The sequence below is a fragment of the Solea solea genome, chromosome 1 (assembly GCF_958295425.1).
Source record: "Solea solea chromosome 1, fSolSol10.1, whole genome shotgun sequence".
Taxonomy (NCBI): Eukaryota; Metazoa; Chordata; class Actinopteri; order Pleuronectiformes; family Soleidae; genus Solea; species Solea solea.
Genome location: NC_081134.1, coordinates 37,472,717 through 37,491,882, shown reverse-complemented (window position 1 = coordinate 37,491,882; position 19,166 = coordinate 37,472,717). Strand labels below are relative to the sequence as shown.

General features: G+C 43.4%; 1 protein-coding gene across 2 annotated transcripts in view; it reads left to right on the top strand.

Moving 5' to 3' along the window:
- gli3 (GLI family zinc finger 3) overlaps window positions 1-19,166 on the top strand; it is a 111,622-nt gene that overhangs the window by 69,807 nt on the left and 22,649 nt on the right. For both annotated transcript variants that reach the window (XM_058626383.1, XM_058626382.1), the window contains exons 5-6: window positions 9,280-9,479; window positions 13,066-13,227. In XM_058626383.1, the coding sequence (XP_058482366.1) occupies window positions 9,280-9,479; window positions 13,066-13,227 (362 nt within the window). The remainder of the gene's footprint in view (window positions 1-9,279; window positions 9,480-13,065; window positions 13,228-19,166) is intronic.

Here is a 19,166-nt window from a genome sequence, read left to right as displayed (position 1 = left end):
CCCGAAAACAACACTTGGCAAAACATTGAACAGCAGTTGTAAATGGATTTTTGTTATTAAATCATTGTCCAACCCTATTACAGACCAAAAACATTCTTCACCATGTTTCCCGATACACTCCCCGATAAAAGAAAAAAAAATCACACCACCGTAAGAATTTTTTCCTTGGGTCATAATCTGCACCCTCCAGAAAATGTAATCATAATCCTTTACTTTTTGAGTTATGCTGCACACAAACAAATCTTTGGCAGCGGTAATAACAACAAATGTTCCCTTTCGCATTCAGTTTTGTTTCCCTTGTGTTGCACGTTTGTGAAACATCCTGCTTTGGGTGTATCCAAAAAAATGTACACAGGTCTGGTGTTTAAGCCTCCCCGAGCTTCATTAAGCTCGAGCTTGGCACCACCACGCACTCAGCCCCTTCATGATTAAATATCAAGGAACTCCACTTGACATTTTATTAGTCCAACAAGATGGATGAAATGGCCAGAATAAAGTAGGCTGTGTCTGTTCACTTTCCCACCAGCGCTTGCCTTTCTTCTGTCCAGCTTTTCTTTCCTTCCCCTCCTCTGTGAGAAGTGTGTATTAGGAAAACGTGATGGATTTCATTCTGAAGAGTGCAGAGAAGGAAACATTTATTTCTGTGTCTTGTACCTGATGCTCCTGTTCTCCTCCCTCTGTGTCTCAGCTCCCCCCACCTCTCTCTTCTTTCCTCTTCTTTTTTTTTTCCTGTTGTTCTACCTCAGATCCTTGTCTGAAGGATTAACCATCTCCAGCCGCGTGTCTCCGCTGTCTTGTAGCGCTGTGTATTGTTTGTGATTTGCTCAGGCACATCCGTGCGGCTGCTCATTTCAGCGGCCCAGTGTGACGCAAGGAATTGAGGTGGGGGATCATGCGGAGCCGTAGCTCTTTGCAGCCCTGGGCCACACTCATTCTCCTCACCGTCCCTCACCTGGGATGGGCTGCGCGCACGCCGACGCGCACGCTCATTACCTGACTTGTCAGGACAGTGAAGGCGATGTGGTGTGGAACCTGAACCCTGTTTAGCTGCAGGCATCAGGAAAAAGATAGAAAAAGGAAAAGGAAAGGTAGATTTAGCTTCCTCCTTGTTTTCAGAAGTTTAACACTTCAACACCCAGGAGTCCATCTCCTGTCTACTCTATAGCCCGGGGCTTGCCAGAGGAACTCAAAACATTCACTGTGAGCGGCGCTAATTCCGCCTGAGCTGGTTTGAAGAAAGCAGCTATCAAGTGCGTCATTTGCAGCAAGCACAGTTAAATGCACGGAAAGTGAGTCTATTTGTAAAAAAAGGGCAAAAACAAAGAACCTGGAAATCTTTCGGCCCCGTGTTTGTTTCCTGATTGCAAAAAAAAAAGGCCCGCTCGTTTTTGGTGCACTTCACTTTCATGCTTTCGTTCCCTTGCCGTATACTTGTTTTGATTCTTATCTCAATGGTTGAAATTGCATTTAATTGCGGTGTGGAATTTACTTGAAACAGCCTGCCCTGAAAAAGAAAAACACTCCTGCTGCGCGGCAAGGAAAAATCAACTTTCAAAAAGAAAAAAAAAAAAAGGGGCGGATGTGTACAGTTCCAAGTGTAAATCCTGTGATTTTGTAGGAGCGATGAAGAGCCTCGATACATTTTCTCAACATGTGACACACCTTCAGCAGGATTGTGACCTGAGGCAGCAGTTGGAACAAGAGCCAGTGACACCTGGACCTGTTTGTTTTGACTTGAGCCCGTCACACTCAGTAGCTGCTGTTGATACACATATGTTATCACTCGGGTAGCGTGGAAGTGATCCGAGTCGTCTCTGCTGCTTATATGTAGACAATGTGAGTGTGACGGAAACGCACAAGAGGAAGGAGGTGGAGTGTGTGCGAGAGAGAGAGAGAGAGAGAGAGAGAGAGAGAGAACTGGCTGTGCGGTGCATGGGAATGTCTGGCACGCCTCCAGGAGTATCCCGCAGAGAGGGAATCCTGCTTGATGGGACCATGAATAGAAAGTCTTCTCCACCCCCTGAACCCACCCAGCCCCTTTGATGTCAGGGGGTCACACAGAGCCCTCGAGGCTCCAGGGCAACATAGTTACCCTGAACGCCTGGCAACCTCACCCTGCCCTGTCCAGTCCTGCCAGGCCGAGGCTCCGCTCTGCCCTGCAGAGAAGAAAAGCTTAGATTGGAGAGAGAAGGAAATCCAGATTACAAACAAACTCACGGACATGGTCATGTTTTTAATCCCTTTGAACTTGGGGTTGGGAGTTCAAACTTCAACTTTAAAATCCCGTTAAAGATCAAAATGCTCAGCCTAGAAGTGCATCAGGCTGTGATGCTGTACAAGTGGAAGACACAAGCAGATCTGTCCGACTGAGTGGACAATCACGACCCCAAAGCGTCTGAAAAGTGACATGAGGACACACCAAAGTAACTAACACATCTGCTGACTCGCATGTTAGTCCAGCCGTTGGCTCCGCCCATGTGAGGCAGCAGAGAGGACATCACGGAGCAACAAGAGTTCAACCTCACATGACTGATATTAAGCCGATGCTGAGATATCTGAAATGCTTCAACATCCACAGAGCAATGTCACGTCGTATTCATTCAAACGGGAGTTTTTGGAGCGAGTTACAGTCCGACATCATTTATCACAGAAATGCACTAATTGGGTTCTCAGACTTAACAAAAACTTAATTTCAAATATTAGGACTGCAGCGGGCGTTTGACGGATTACGTCGTCCCTGCAAAATCCGTTCTGTTCAGATGACCTTGAGCAAGATTTTGACTCCTGATAACTTTGGTCTTTTTGAAGAGGGGAGAGTATAGTAAGTTAAATACAGCATTAGTCTTTCAAAGTGAGCGATAGATCAACGCGTGTTGAAATATCCTGTTGGTTAACCTTAAAATAAGCTCTTGTAGCTTGCTTTACAGAGGACACCATCTTGTGCTGCCGTGTTTCTACAGCAGTTTGAACTTAAACACAGAGTTGTAGTTACTACACAAGCTCCACCCACCCACCCACATCAATCTCATGCATTAATTGTGGGATTAGAAGGAAGAGATAAGAAAAATTCGAAGATGCATGCACGTGGGACAGACAGGTGTGAGCGCAAGAGTCTTCCGTTTGTTGCATTCTACAGTCTGACCATTAGATGTCACTAATTCTTCGACATTGGACCTTTAACCCAGCTGCCTTTTATGTCGACCACAGCTGTCAAAAACGTAGATGACTGTTTCTAAAACTGCTCAAATGGAAAATTTGGATTTCTACTGCTCGAAGAAAAATCCATATTTGGATGACAAGCGTACGGAATGCTTGAAAGCTCTAAAAGACCATCAAACGTGAACCTGTTTGACAGCAGAAATAGACAAATAATGTATCTGTCACAAGTTTGATCATCAGACAAAACGCAGAATTTAAATGTCGGCCTTTGGGCAGACGCACGTCAGTCATGTTCCTGAAAGATTTATTACGTGACCATCACGCGCCATATCTATATTCACCGCGTGCGGCACCATCGCCTTCAACTTTTAAAACACCACTCCACTCTGTTTCGCGTGAAGGAAAATGGGTCTGAATATAAATCTGTGCTCTGTAATTATCTTTACTAATGTGGAAGGTCGTTGGAGGACTTTGTTGTTGTTCTTCAGAGGCAGAACTTAATGAAGACTCCGCCGCTGAATCATTAAGAACTCCGACTCTGTCTGCCGTCCTCTGTTTGTGCGTCTCTGTCTTTCTCTCGCGTCCCTTGTCTCAGCTCTCTTCCCTCTCTCCCTGGGTCTCAGCTGGCTCTGTTCCTGTGGCCCTTTGATCTCAGTGAAAGGGTTTGGAGCTTTAAAGTGCCTCTGTTTCTGCTGTCAGAAGCCTCTCTCTCTCTCTCTTCCTCCTCTCTGGTTTAGGCTTTCAGAGCAGTGGCAGCCTTGTGCTGTGGTTCAGTGGGTAAGGGTGCTGGAGGGGGAGTGCGGGTTTTTTTTTACGATGAGGGCGTGAAATAGAGGTGAGATGGCTGGTGGGGGAAACGGGTGTGTGATGCTGTCATCCTCGGTCAGGAGAGCACCTGACACCTCACTGATCCGTCCTGTGCCATCCAGAACTGTAGCTCCAGTCTCACTCACCTCCTCGTGGCCACGAGTGTAATGTACGTATGGTTTTTCTACAAGTGAGCACCATTTTTAAGGGTCATCTGTCAACCTGGATCATATTGTAACAACTTCCTTTACCACCAAAACAGCATCAAACATAGGTACATGTGTATTAGCCTGCTCAACATAGCAATGTAAAAGTTAATGTGCTTTGAGAGAGCACTAGAGTGATTTCTGCACCACATTTATACTTGGTGTCCAACCTTGAAGGAAATCTGGCCCAGAATAGTAGACTTTGACCAATCACAGCGTGGTTCAGAGAGAGGGAGAGAGAGAGAGTGCTCCCATTGGTTGCTATTCAAGCATTGGCAACGAGAACTATGATGCAAATTCAAGCAACAAGAAAACAAGTGGAACTTTTCAAAGTTCATCAAATTCTCTGTCAAGTGCGTCTGTTTGCACTTATCCGGTGGGTGGAGCTCAGTGACCTGGGGATGAATCTCAACAATCGACTGTTTTTTCTAGCAATCCGTCCCCTCAGAGCGTTTAAGATCATAACAGCATCTTTGGAAACATTTAGGCAGCATTAGGAGACGCCAATTGTTTTCTGCGTCTCTGATTCATCCATACTTCCATCGGTGGATCCTCAACGTTACAGTAGTCAAAATAATTGGTGACCTCCATGTCACACAGATTGAGCGGTTGATTAAAGCCACATTATCCACATTTCATGTTTCTTTGGCTACCTTTTTTCCAGAGCTGTCACATGGGAAGCATTCCCATCTGTTCTCTTGATTGTTGATTACACTCGCCGCTCAAAATGTTACATGGACTGTCCAAATAAAATGATTGGGTTTAATCTAATTTCTGTCTTTTTGACTCTAAGCTTTCATGTCCTTTCCCTCTTTCAGCTCACATTTGAGCCACTTCAGCCGCTACAAATGAAAAATATGATAGTCCATGCAACGTTCACAGTTGCAGGATGATTGAATTTAGTTCCGCCAATTTCCTGTACCCTTCTGAGGCGTACACACATCAAGAAATGCTCCTTTTGTGCGCAACCATTACATACTTGAGCTAAAAGTATTATTTAGCAAAGCGCAGTTCCTGTTTTAGCAGAACCGCTGGGTCAATACCACCCGGCCTATGCTGCAGCACCACAATGATACCTTGTGTCCTGAACGAAGTCGTCAGCGTTCGCCACGACTGTGTGTTTCTACTGCAGCATTCAGCCTTAAAAAAAAAAAAAAATGTATTAGTGTTGATATAACCTTGTTCCAAACAAAGTTTCAAGGACTGTTTACATGAACGCACACCCCTCCGTTTAAAACCTCAAAAACCTTCGGGGGCATACTGTACTTACACTTGGCAAGTCTGTATTCATCCGGTGAAACAAGACGACAGTTTAAAATCCACAGACCGCCCCCGTGTAAACATGCAACGTCTTAAAGAGGCGCTGACTGGTTTAAGTGAGGCCACGTGAAAGGAAATGGCTTCCATATGTCAGGAGCTCAGATTTTTTTTTTTTTTTTCCTCGTGCCCTGTTTGGAGGACGCCTTTTTTTGGAGGGTGAACAGGAATTAGAAGCTCACACACACACACACACACAAAAAAGAAGTAGCAGAATGAGAGGAAAGTTTTCTCTTTGGGGGGAAGAAGCCTGCAAACCCCCGCGGTACAGCTTTGATGTAAATCTCAAATCAGGTGTAACTAAGACGCTATTTCTCACACACACACACACCTCCTTAAACACTGACACACACATTCCTGCACGCACACACCGAGCACTGTCAGATTACTTCCTTTCGTCATGTTGATTAATGCATGCTGGCAGATGCTAAGGCGATCACGACCCTGCAGAGCGGCCTGGACGTGGAGGATCGGACCCTCTCTTTCGCTTTTTCTCCCTCACATGTGCGGAGACACAACCTGCTCCTCGGGTCCATCCATCTCGCCGCTGTCCTCCTCAAATCCCCTCACACCTGGCTCTGCACCCCCCCGAGACCTTCTCCACTCCCCTCCTTCTCTACTCTAACGACTCTCTGTCCCTCCCAGTCCGTCGCCCGTATCTTCACTTCGCTTCACTTCGCCTCCTCTTTTCTCTCTTGTTCCTCCTCGTGCCACCGCAGTCAACATGTGTGCTTCCTTCTCCTTTGTTTTCTTTCAGGCTGCCAGTAGCGCTTTGTTCTTATTCGCTAAGTTAATTGGGAAAACAAGGCAAAGCAGAGGCATTTAGCCAGGGTCAGTGAAGGCAGACGCAGCCAACACATGACAGGGTTAATCAGTGTCATGGCAGCCAGAGTGGGTGTCTGGCTCTCCTCAAACAGGCATGTGGAGAGCCAGTCGAGGAAAAGAAGTCGTGATGTGTTTTTGTTGTTTTTTTACCTTTCCTCTTGGATTCTTCTTTTATGTCTAAAATATCATACGTAACCATAGAAATATGTGTTTCACATACTTCACTACTTGTGTGTATAAATGTTTTTCTTTGTCTTCTGCCATGACAAACCAGATTTGTGTGTACGTGCATGGTCAGCCATGTTGACATCAAAGTAAGTGCGTAAATGAGGCATGCAATGGTGGCGTTGGTGAGCACATGACTTGCTTATCGTGAAAACACACACACACACACACATACACACACACCTGTTTTGAAGTTCACGCTTGCCCTCAGCTTGGCCCGTAAGGTGTGGAGGAAGTAAAACGCTTCTCACACGTTTGTTTGTAAAAGCAGACGTGCAGAAACACACTGAACACATGAAGGGCGATAGAAAAATACCATGACTGCTGTTTCACGCTGTCAGATGGGGTCACGGACGACTAAATGTTTCAGTACGACACGTGACACTGATGTCATCACCCGGAGTTTCTACCGATATCAGTCTGACACAGTCAAAACTACAAAGCTGTTCATAGCACAGTTGTACTGAAGCGTTTACCGCCTGGCTACAACCAGCCATTTCAAAAGCTTAATACTCCAAATAGAGGTCGACTGGAGTTTTGAAGGCTGACAGAATAACAGTAGCTTGATGCGTGGAAAAGCCACAAGCAGATTAATCGGCCTTAATTTCAACCCTCAAATGCAAAAGTTACAGAACTGAGCAATGCTTTGTTGAGGATTGCACAAAAAAACTGACTAATGGATACCTCTTTAGTAGTCTATCTATGACCACAAGGTGGCAGCAACAGCAGCAAGAATTAGGTAATACAAAATGACGGGGTTCCTTGAATGCATCTTGTAGCCGCTTCTCTAAGCTCAATAAAAATGCGTTACATTAAAGTTTTACAGGCTGTGTTCAGTGAGGTATTTATAGAATATTTAAAGTTTTTGATCAGATTTGAAGTGTTTATTTCCTGATATATGCATATCATTGATTTTTGGCAGTGTCCCTCAGTACGGTCCCTAAATCTTCCACCTTTGCACACTTTCACAGTGAGGCTTTTACCGAGTTTCCTCTCAGGACTCTTTCTCACCTTCACCTTCGGCATCAGTGAGACATGTTGTCATAAACTTGGACACAGTGAAAGGTTTTAATATCATCCCTTAACCCCTTTGGGTTAATTACAGAAAGACAAACGTTTGTGTGTTTGCGGACGCTCGTGTGTGTCTGTCCTCAGAATGTGCGTGTGAGCTGTTGGAGCTCCTCGGGGCTCATTATCGACTCTGGCCTGAGCTCTTTCATTACGCGGCCTGTGAAACTGTGAGGCACGAATGGGACAGTAGGGGATCAGGGGACGGGGTGGAGGTTGTAATTGGGCTGTTCCACTCCCCTTGCCTTGTTCAAGGTCACCGAGAGACAAACTCCGGGGCCAGGTCTCGTACTCTTTCTTCCTCCTCCTCCTCTCTTTTCCTCACCCCTTTTCTGTCCGACGCAAACCCCCACTTTTCCCTCTCCTTCTCCTGGGGTCTTTTGTCACAGTAGACTGGTCCACTGGGGAGCCACAGAGAAGTGGAGGGGCTAATTCAGTCTAATCTCTTAGCCTCTTAATGTCTGGCTGATATGTGGATTTCTCCACATCCTCGGGGGACGGTCTTTGTGGTGAAGGCCATCATTATGAAGTTTCCTCGCCCTCCTCGCCAATTATAAGAAAGGAGGCAAATTAGTTCATCTCAGACTTTGCCTCGGAAGAAGTTTCCCTGACCGCTCTGAACTTTATTTCACATCTCACACAATAGAGACAGTTCACACAGAAAGATGTTTTTGATCGAGAGAAAGAATATTTCACTGACGTGTTTGTGCAACATTGCGCCCATCCTGTACTTTGGTTTCAGCTCAGAGTAAAGTGGTGTAGCGTTGCTTGTCTGGCGCTGGTCAGCGGTGAGCTCAGGCTAAAGTTTCCCTCTGATTAAGACGCAGTGGTGAAAGCTGCCTTTGATCTGAGGAAATGTCTGCGTAGGGAGCAGTTGGAATGCAGCACTCTCCTCTCTGTGTCGCAGATGGAGGGACAGAGATAGTGTCACAGTCCATTTTGTCTGTCCCTCGCTGCTCCGCCGGGTCCACGGCGCAGTAAAAGTGGATTTTCAGAGCTCTAATGAAATGTGCATGATGTCCCCGTTAAGTCTGCGGACACAGACTTCACAGTTTGCCCTGAAATGTGCGACACGAGAGGCGGGTGGAATCAAAAGATGTTCCACATGTGGTGAATTAGTCAGTCAGACTTTAAAACAGTTATGGCCTCTCGGAGGATTGACATCCCAGTTTAACTGCCTTTTTTTTTGTTTTATGACCACGGTGACATGTTCACACTGGGTTCAACTTTAAAACCTCTGTCATAGTTTTCACTGAAAATGTAATTTTCATGCAATTACACACAAAAAAAAGAGATTTTTTCAAGTGAAACTGTCGTGATCCAATTTTTTTAAGTCAAGCTTCAGAGCAATCTTTAAAATATAATAGAACATGGAACATTACACCACGAGATACCATCAAAACATATTACACGCGATACTATAATGCAAGGATGAGAACTTCTGAACTGTTTTAAACATTCATGTGTTGAATTTTAAATTGGCATATAGAACAATGACAAACAGAAGAATTAAACTGAAGCCTGTTTCAAATTGATTTGAAAATGATTAATTGTTCAGGACTCTTCCCGAGGCGTTCAGTGTGATTGATTGTATGATGAATCCATGACTGGAAGTTTATTAAGAGAACTTTTAAAATATGCATGTTGTTTTGTTTTTTTTTTGTCTCCGCAGGCCTCTGCCGGGCAGTCCGGCGTTCTCTGACATCTCCCTCATCCGGATCTCGCCCCAGCGGAACCCCTCCATGGGGGCGGAGTCGCCCTTTCACCCTCCACACCCCTACATTAACCCATACATGGACTACATCCGCTCGCTCCACAGCAGTCCCTCCATCTCTGTCCTGTCCGCCACACGAGGCCTCAGCCCCGCAGATGGTAAAGTGAAACATACACCATTGCACATTACACACACACACACACACGAGGCACAGATGTACGCTCCATCAGCAGAGCAGAAACAGGTGATAAAGCCTCACGCGGACCCTTAAAAATAATTGTTGGAATCGATCAGCGAGGTTCGATTGCTATTAGGTGGAATCTTGATTCTCTACATGAGTTTAATTCCTCTTTGAGGTCAGAGCGGGTCAGGTGAGAGGCAACCAGATCCATCTCTATTAAGACCCAGGGGTTTGGTGAGATGTTATCTGAGTGAGGTGCATGGGAGTATTATGAGTGCGCCGTGGTCCGTGTGGCTGGGTGTGTGTCTGTGTGTGTGCAGGATGGAGGGCGGGGGGGAGGGGTTGTTGGGGGGGGGTAATCCCTTTGATCTGTGAGTCATGTCAGAAACCTCTGGAGGATGCATCGGTGAGCGGCAGGGTCACGTACAGTTACATCGCACACACGGAGGGAGGGGTCAGATTCAAGTTCAGGGCTGGGTGGTGGTGGCGGTGGGGGTTTGGTTAAGGTGTCCTACAGGGAGCGTTTGCTTCCTGAGATCTGAGGACGGATTTGGGCTGGGAAATCAATTAAAGTGGACACTGGAACCTGTTAAATCTTATGTGAAATACAGATTTAAAATATCAATATTGGAGGGGAAAAACGACTCCACCGCCGTATTTTATCAGCGGCTGTTGAGTGAACATTGACAGAAAATGAATTAGTGGTGATTTATAACACACTAAGGTGTGCAGAGCTTTTACTTTAGACTTATTCTAAAGATTTTTAATTGATCAAGCAGCAGCAGTCTACATGGTTTTCACTTTCTATTTTCACATCATTTGGCACCACACGAGTGAAATGTATGAATTTGATTTGATATGAAGCAAAACTAAATATTAGCTTTTTTCTGAAGTGAATCCTTTGACTTCTGGCCATTTTTTGGACAAAATAAAAATAAATGATAAAAATGGTCATTGTCATTCTTGTGAAAAAAACATTTTAGCTATAGGTAAAACACAAACATAAAATCAAACACAGTATCATAAGAAAATGCAGATTAAAACATTATTACTATTATTATTATTATTATTATTGTTATTATTATTAACATATATATATTATTGTAATATTATTATTAACGTATTATAATAATAATAATAATAATAATAACAATAATAATAATAATAAAACAAAAAAAATTCAAGGTGTCATAAATAAATGCTAAAACCAGCAACTACAGGCTGATAAATCCTCAGTTTTTTTTACAGGAAAATGTTCTTTTATTATTAAATTTTACTAATTATTTTCATTTTCTTCGATTATTTTTATTAGTTCTGTTAACAGCGCAAGTGTACAACGTCTTGGATGTACTATAGTTCACTATAAGATAACTTACATACAATAGAACAGAAATATATCCATATAAATCATTAGGAGTGATAAATATAAACAAAACAAAAATTAAAATAAAGAAAGAAAATGAACTGTGTGAATGAAGCTATTCCAAATTTCGAAATATCTTGCCATTAAAAACAGACTGATCAAAGCTCATTTGCCACTCTGAAGTCTTTCTTTTTTAAATAAACGTTTTAAATAAATGTTAAATAAACACCATCTCCTCGTCTGTGCGTCTGAGTGAAGACATGACTTCTTTTCTTTTTTTTGCAGCCTTTCTCTCGCCCTCCCGACATTTCTCTGTGCGAGCAGTGTGTAAGTGTAAGCTCCAGCTAAAAAAACTCCCAACCCTCCAATTTTCCATTACCACAATATAATGTGCACCAGCTTGCCTTAAATCAAAATAGTTTCTCCAACCTACCACATGATCCCCCTCTTACTTCATAATGCCGTGAATCGTGAATGAGGCACCTAATTACTCCTTTAATCAATGCGGTGATTAATTAAGCCATCAGCTTTTGTGTTGTTAGTATATCACGCCGCTTGCAGGGAGCCTCCTCCCTCCTTCAGTATGCAAAGATTTTTTTTTTTCCTTTCTCCCCCCCTTCCCCACCCAAAAAAAGTACATTTGAATAATGATGAATTAATTAACACAATCTAATGGAGGTTTAAAGTGGGTGGGATTTAGTGCCACCCTCTTGCTGCCACACATTTGCTTTCACTTTTTTTTGTGCTCCTCCCTCACAATATTTCCTCTTTTCCATGTGAGATGGGGTTCAGACGCAGACCTTCCCCTCGTCCTATTGTGCTGCAGGAGCACCTGGTGGCTCACCAAGTCCTGAGGCACGTCTCTGCCTTCCTCCCCGTCGAGTGCCACACTCGCTGCACTCCCCCCCTCCCCCCCCCCATTTTTTTTTTTATTTTGCCCCCAGGATCGCTCTCGGATGCCAGCGTTTCTGATTTAGAAATTCCGCAAAGCCCCCTTTTCTGTGCGTGGATACTGAAAGGGGCCACATTATGGGTGAATGCAAAAGCAGAGCAAAGGCGGAACAGAGGAGACAATTAAGAAGCTCCCTCCTTCCAATAAAGACATAATACCCAGATCGAATTAATTTAGAATTTCTTTCTGACATTCATTCAAACCAATCATGGATGCATATTGCAGGCACACAGGCCCAGCCTTAGGAGGAAATCCCCTCATACAGTGTTTCTTTATTTTTCCTCTTTATTTCTTCAACTGGGGGGAAAAGATGAGAAGTGCTGCTCTCTGTGGGTCTGAACCGATTCCATATCCACATCCAAAACCGCAGTGTTAGTCTTCTCCCTCTCTTTCATAGTATATTTGCATAAGGAAGCCCACCGCCAGTTGTTTATTTTTAGGCTACGGTTCAAGGACTTACAGCACTCTTTAACTGAGGGAATGACTTGGAATAGAGAGGCTTTTTGAGAAGAGAAAAAAAAAAAAAAAAGAGGAGAGAAATGGTTCACCGCATCATTATGTATGCAGATATATCTGGGCAGATTTAGGGCCTTTTGTTTTCCTTTAGAGTTCTGAGTCGAGGAGCAGGTTGCATATCTGCAGGCTGCAGCCTTGACGTGTGCAAAACACACAAACGCCGTCTCTGGCAAGAGATGTGTCGGCCCGCACACTTTTACCCCACACACACGTGCATGTGTACTTGAAATTATCAAGGAAGTGAGAGGAAGAAGAAGAAGAGCTGTTTAAGAATCATATTGTAAGGCGATCTGTTATGCCGCACTCGTGCATCAATCAAACACTAATGCACACTCACTGTAATCTGTGAGCAAGCATCCATAATCCCCCAGCGAGGCTCTCCACCGCAGGTGAAGCTCCCCGTGCAGCTGTTTTCTCTACCTTGATGGTGTTGCTAATGTGCTCATTACGGTTCTGCTGAGCTGATTATCATCTAAAGTAAATGAACGCAGGTTTGTAAGGCAGTGCAGGTGCTCTCCCTGTCAACTTTTACTCACCGCCTAATATTTTTCCTCCCCATCGTTTGTCTCTCTCCCCTCCCTACCTCCCTCATTTCCTCGAGTACCTCCACTCCATCCACGATCTCCTGGAACGTTTTCCTGCCATGCTCACCCTCATCTCTCTTCTGGTGACCTTGTTTCAACTTCTTCTCTGACCTGGATGTTCTCTCTCTCTCTGTCTGTCTCTCTGCAGCCCCTCACACGGGCCTGACCACAGCTGAGTACTACCACCAGATGGCCCTCCTTACAGGCCACCGTAGCCCGTACGCGGCCGACCTGCTCCCGACCGTGGCGTCCACGGCCGGCGCCAGCAGCGCCAGCGCCCTGCACATGGAGTATCTGCAGGCCATGGAAAGTAAGTCAGCACACGTGCAATCCCAGAGCTGACGATTCAATAACAACATGTATATCGTGATGTGTTTTGTGTAAACTCTGTGTTTACATTTGATCATTTATTGCAGATTTTAAACCTTTTTATTGAGATCACGTAGTCCGTAGTCCTGATTCAGAATCACACTACTGCTGGAGTCTCTTCAATACATTAATGTCATATAATGTGACATGGATATTAAGCGTGATCAACATTCAAAAGGACTTTTCCTCTCTAATGGATTTTAATAACCACGGGAACATTGTCCAAAAATCACACGTTCATGAGCTTATGAAATCCGCCCCGTTCACAGATTAGTGACAATTTATAAATCATTCATTTCACTCCACGGCAGAATCATCCACCGCAGCTATTTAATCGTAGTGGCCTCTTTCTTATTTATTCATTAATTTGTGTAGTTTTGTTTAAATTTCTTTGACATGAGACCAAAACAACCAAAGACGTGACACAATTACCTGACTATTAAGTCTTAAGTATGAAATGTTTTATATAAAAAGGTAGATATGTTCAGTTAAAAATGTAAATCAGCACTAAATATTGAACACAGTGAGGATAAAATATGGTACGCCGAATATAAAGACATTGTACATTCGTTAAAAAACTCTACACATCAGTTAAGGGTCTTTGTCGCATGCGTCAGTTATTGTATGAGTAATTGTTGATACGCCGTATGAATACTTTATAAATGTATATCAGCTTCTATTTTTTGATTTATTTGTTCATTTTTTCATTACCCTTGTTTTTTTTATGTCTATAAACTGAGCGTAATAAAAAGCCAAAGATTTTAAATCCCTTATTGGATTAAGAATTACATCTAATCTGTTTGTAGAAGGCCATAACTACACATTTAAAAAATTAAATAGTGTCTTTTTTAAAAACCCTTTACTATTTAATCCAAATGTGGCCGTGCAGGTGTGAAGACACCTACCACATTCATCCCTATTGGGACCAGACTTTTGCGTATTAAGAGTGCTTCCCTCCACATTACAGCATGGGTGGCCCCCGGGGGAATTCAACCCTCAAAATGCACTTTTATTCCACACCTACACTGTTGTGTCTTCATCTATATATAAATAGACGACAGCTGCGAAGGAAGGACCTGCATCTTTTACGTCAACATTATTCAAATGAGCCACTGTCTCGGGCTCAGGACCGTGTGCAGAGAGGACGTATGCTAATGAGTTATTTTAAAGTGTAAATAGGAAATTAAAAGCACACTAAATCTTCGAAAGGTCGGACAGCGTCACCCCCCGCTCTCTTTGATGAGAATGTATTTAGTCAGGCAGACGCCGCTTCCATGGGAATCTGGGGGTGAAGTTCCCTCCGTTTCCCGGGAACAAACTAATTAAAACTAAGCCAAACTTGTGCGGGTATCAGAAAATTAATTGCTATTAAGTGGGAATTGGAATGTCCCGCCATTCATCACTGGAGCGATCCTTTCTTCTGTGTCACTTTTCTTAAGATTAATAGACTGAAACAAAAACAATGAAAATAACTAGTACTGAAAATAACTAGTACCGCGCGCGGTTCTGAACGGGTTCGAGCCGACCCACGCGGGTCGCCGTGTGCCACGGCTCCCCGCGTGCCTCGCGCTCTCACCCGTTCATTCACCGCGCGCGGTACTAGTTATTTTCAGTACTAGTTATTTTCAGCGGCGTCCCCACGCATGTCGATCCAAATTTCGGGGGGGATCGGGCAACGTATGGCAAAGTTATAGGGCACTTCCTGTTTAAAATGGCAGACTTCCTGTTCGGTCAAGTGCGTGTCCGTAAACGTGTTCAGGGAACTTCCCTTGTCTTACATATCAAGTTTTGTGCAGATCGGATAATCTTAGAGTTTACTTCCTGTTTCGGACATTCCACTTCCTGTTAGGAGGTCATCTCTTGCAGACATGCTCAGGACAGGTCCCTGGTGTCACATAAAAGGTTTCGTGCAAATTGGACAACGTACGGCAAAGTTAGAGGGCACTTCCTGTTTAAAATGGCCGACTTCCTGTTTGTCTCCGGAAACATGTTCAGGGAAGGTCCCGTAACTCACATATCTAGTTCCGTGTCAATCGGACAATGTAAGACTTTACTTCCTGTTTCGGGCGTTCCACTTCCTGTAGGGAGGTGACCTTTTACGGACATGCTCAGGACAGGTCCCTGGTGTCACATATAAGGTTTTGTGCAGATCGGACAACGTACGGCAAAGTTAGAGGGCACTTCCTGTTTAAAATGGCCGACTTCCTGTTCGGTCAACGGCGTCTCCGTAAACATGTTCAGGGAAGGTCCAGTAACTCACATATCTAGTTTCGTGTCAATCGGACAATGTAAGACTTTACTTCCTGTTTCGGGCGTTCCACTTCCTGTAGGGAGGTGACCTTTCACGGACATGTTGAGGAAGGGTCTGGGGTCCCACATACTAAGTTTCAAGTGGATACAACAATCCCTGTTGGAGCAGCATCAAAAACTATAAATGTAATTCTGTCTGCTGTCACCAGGGGGCGCTGTATTTGAAAATGAATATTTTCATATAGACGTGTTCAGGGCAGGACTGTCATCAATCCTTGCAAGTTTGGTTCAGATCGGAGCAGGATTGGCAAAGTTGTAACAGTTTCTTTTTTTAGAATTTTCTACCACCACCAGGAGGCGCTGTTTTCAAAATGTACCGTTTCAGCAACATAGTCGTCTTCAGCAACTAACCATCATCAACTATAGCAAGTTTGGTTGGGATCAGATCTTCCATCGCGAAGTTATAAGAGTTTCATTGTCTGTTGTGAAAAATTATTATTATCTCCAATTTTGGCGCCCCCTATCTCGTACGCCATACAATATTTTAAAAAGCTTTTGATAACTTTTGATGCTCAACTCGTCCACATTGATCTCACCAAGTTTGAAGGTGATCGCACAAAAGCTCTAGGAGGAGATAATTGAAATACCAGCTGTCATATTGTCTACTGTCACCAGGGGGCGCTGTTTTCGAAATTGAATATTTTCATATGAACGTCTTTAGGGCCGGACTATCATCAATCCTAGCAAGTTTGGTTCAGATCGGACCAGGATTCGCGAAGTTGTAGCAGTTTGATTTTTTGTCCCAAAAATCCGACTTTGCGTCGTTGCCATGGCAACACCGTTAAACGATTTGTCGTCATATTGATCATGCATCATCTACCGTGTGTTTTGACTGTTGTCACCAATTTTGAGTGCGGTACGATTATCTGTGTAAAAGTTATTCCCGAAATCGTAAAAAAACTTTTTTTTTGTGTATTTTCTTTCACCACAAGGAGGAGCTGTTTTCAAACTTCACCGTTTTTTCATAGACGTCTTCAGCCATGGCCCATCATCAATCATAGCAAGTTTGGTTCGGATCGGACCTTCCATCGCAAAGTTATAAGAGTTTTTTTTTTCTGATGCGAAACATCAGAATCATCACGAACTTTGCCGCCCCCTATCTCGTGCGCCGTGCGACATTTGAAAAAACTTTTGATACCGTGAGCTCCTCAACTGGTCCACAGGGACCTCACCAAGTTTGAAGGTGATCGCACGAAAACTCTAGGAGGAGTTAGTTCAAATACCATTGCTGCGAATTCGCCAAAATCGCCAAAAAATGGCCAATCAACCCAAGATGGCGGATTTCCTGTTGGGTTTGGATCATGGTCATAATGTAATTTTTTCTTCATCCTGACCCACTACACATGTGTACCGAATTTCGGGCATGTGCGATAATTGTGTTGGTCATGGTGAATTTGGACAGGTGGCGCCGCACTTATTGGCCCCTCCCACATTCAATTTTCGACGCACATTCCCCGAACCTTTTTCAGACGTAAATTTACACCACGATTGATGCGGTCACAAAAATCTGTGAGTTTTGGGGTATGGGAAAGGCCTCAAAAAGGCGATTTACTTTAAGGAATAATAAGAATAATAATAATAATAATAATAATAATCCTTCCAGTTTCAATAGGGTTCTTGCAACCTTGTTGCTCGAACCCTAATTAGGGCCAAATTTAAGTGGAAATGCGGCCGCTTCTCACTTCTCTCAAAAATCGCCTGTGATCATCGTCGGTAATAAGTCATCACGTTTCAGCGATGTGTGTTCCGACGCCGGAAGAATTAACACTTTAAAGCTGTGCCGAAGAAAAAAAAAAAAAAAACAAAAGCAGAGTCTATCATGAGGCTTTCACTGATAATCTGGGCTACAGTGTCACTGCGGCTATTTTAGTCTGTTTCACATCAGTGTAATTACCTTCACTGAGAGCTGTGCTAATGAAACTGTGCCTATTTGTGCTTTAATGGACTATTGTCTGTGTTTCTCGCCGAATAATTAGTGCCTCAGCTCCCACAGATCACGACATTAAAGTCGTAGATCGTTTTTATCTTTTTGTCATTATTATTTGTTGTTATTTTTCTGTTAATATTTTAAAAAATTTTTTTACTTTTAATCATTTATTAAAGCATTTTAATCACTGCCACAGTGTTGTACTGTGTATAATCTGAATTATTACAGCGGATCATGCATATTAACTTTAAGTCCTCATATAGTAAAGTGACATTGAGTAATTATTTTTAAAACTCTACATAAATAAAATGTATTATTATTATTATTATAGGCCTTTTAATTATTGGCACAGCTTTCTACTGTATATATATATAACCAGAATTATTGTCTGTGTTAATGATACAACAATATCAATGTAGCTATATACATTAAGTCTCCGTATGTAACATTTATTTAAAAAGCTATCTATAATATAAAGTATAAAGGGACTTTGAGTATTATATATAAATAAAATGTATATTCATTTCTATTATTGATATTAATAATTATCATATATATTAAACAGCTTTGGAAAACAGTTATATATGCAATTTAAAATATCCCAGTTAATGCATACAACTACATTATGGTGCATGAATCACTGTGATTGTACATTTAAAGCAATATAAGTGCACTTAAAGTACTTAAAGTTGCATTATCTTAACTAGTAATAGTCTAGTAATAGCAAATGTATTTATTTCCACAACAAAGAAAAGGTCCTGTGCAGTTATTTCGCTTCACCACAGCCCTCCCTCGCGATAGCCTACTTCTCAGGTGGCCCCCAGGTGTGTCGGCGAGGGTTCAACCCACAGTTTTGGACTCAGCTTGTATCGGCCGACACCGTCATTCTGGCCTGTCTGAACCCTCCCCGGCCGAGAGAATTAATGACGCGGCGCCTAACCAGCCGTCGCATCCATAAATCAAGAGGAAATTAGAGGGACAGTCCTGCGACGATCCAGGACACTCCTCTCTCTGTCTCCCCGCTTGGCCGATTTATCATTTGGTCTGTGCATTAATAAATACCACTCCCATGAGGCTTTGCAGCGGTGGGAAGCTGCTGGTCCTGTGCCACAGCAACACACTGCCTCCTCTAATTCCCCACAAGTGGAGTCTGTCTCTCATGTGGATTTTAGTTTTATAAAACGTTTAAAACATAGCAAGTTTTCTGATAGGTTGTTTGTTTTAATACGATCCGAGCTGAATGAACCAGTGTGTACACTTACAGTAAATCTAGCTACAACTAGATTAAAATTCAATTTGACTGTTTTTGTGGCAGTATATAAGCACTAGCGGGGGAATCAGTTCATGGAATAAAGTGTGTCCACCTCAAATACGAGCATAAATCTCTTTGCGTCAGTCCAAATAAATGCATCGGCCTGAAATGTCACCATATTTTCCTCAGTTTTCTTCCGTGTACTGGTGTCTTCTGGACAGGATTTTGTATACGTACGTGAAAGCCCACCTTCCCAACACTCCGCTCTCCCCTAAGACATTGAAGAGACAGATTTTCCCATACAATGGCGACGTAAAGGAGGTGTTCCTCGCCCGTACGGCTTCGCGCTGCAGTCGTACATCTCGGGCCTCCTTATGCCAGAACACCGCCG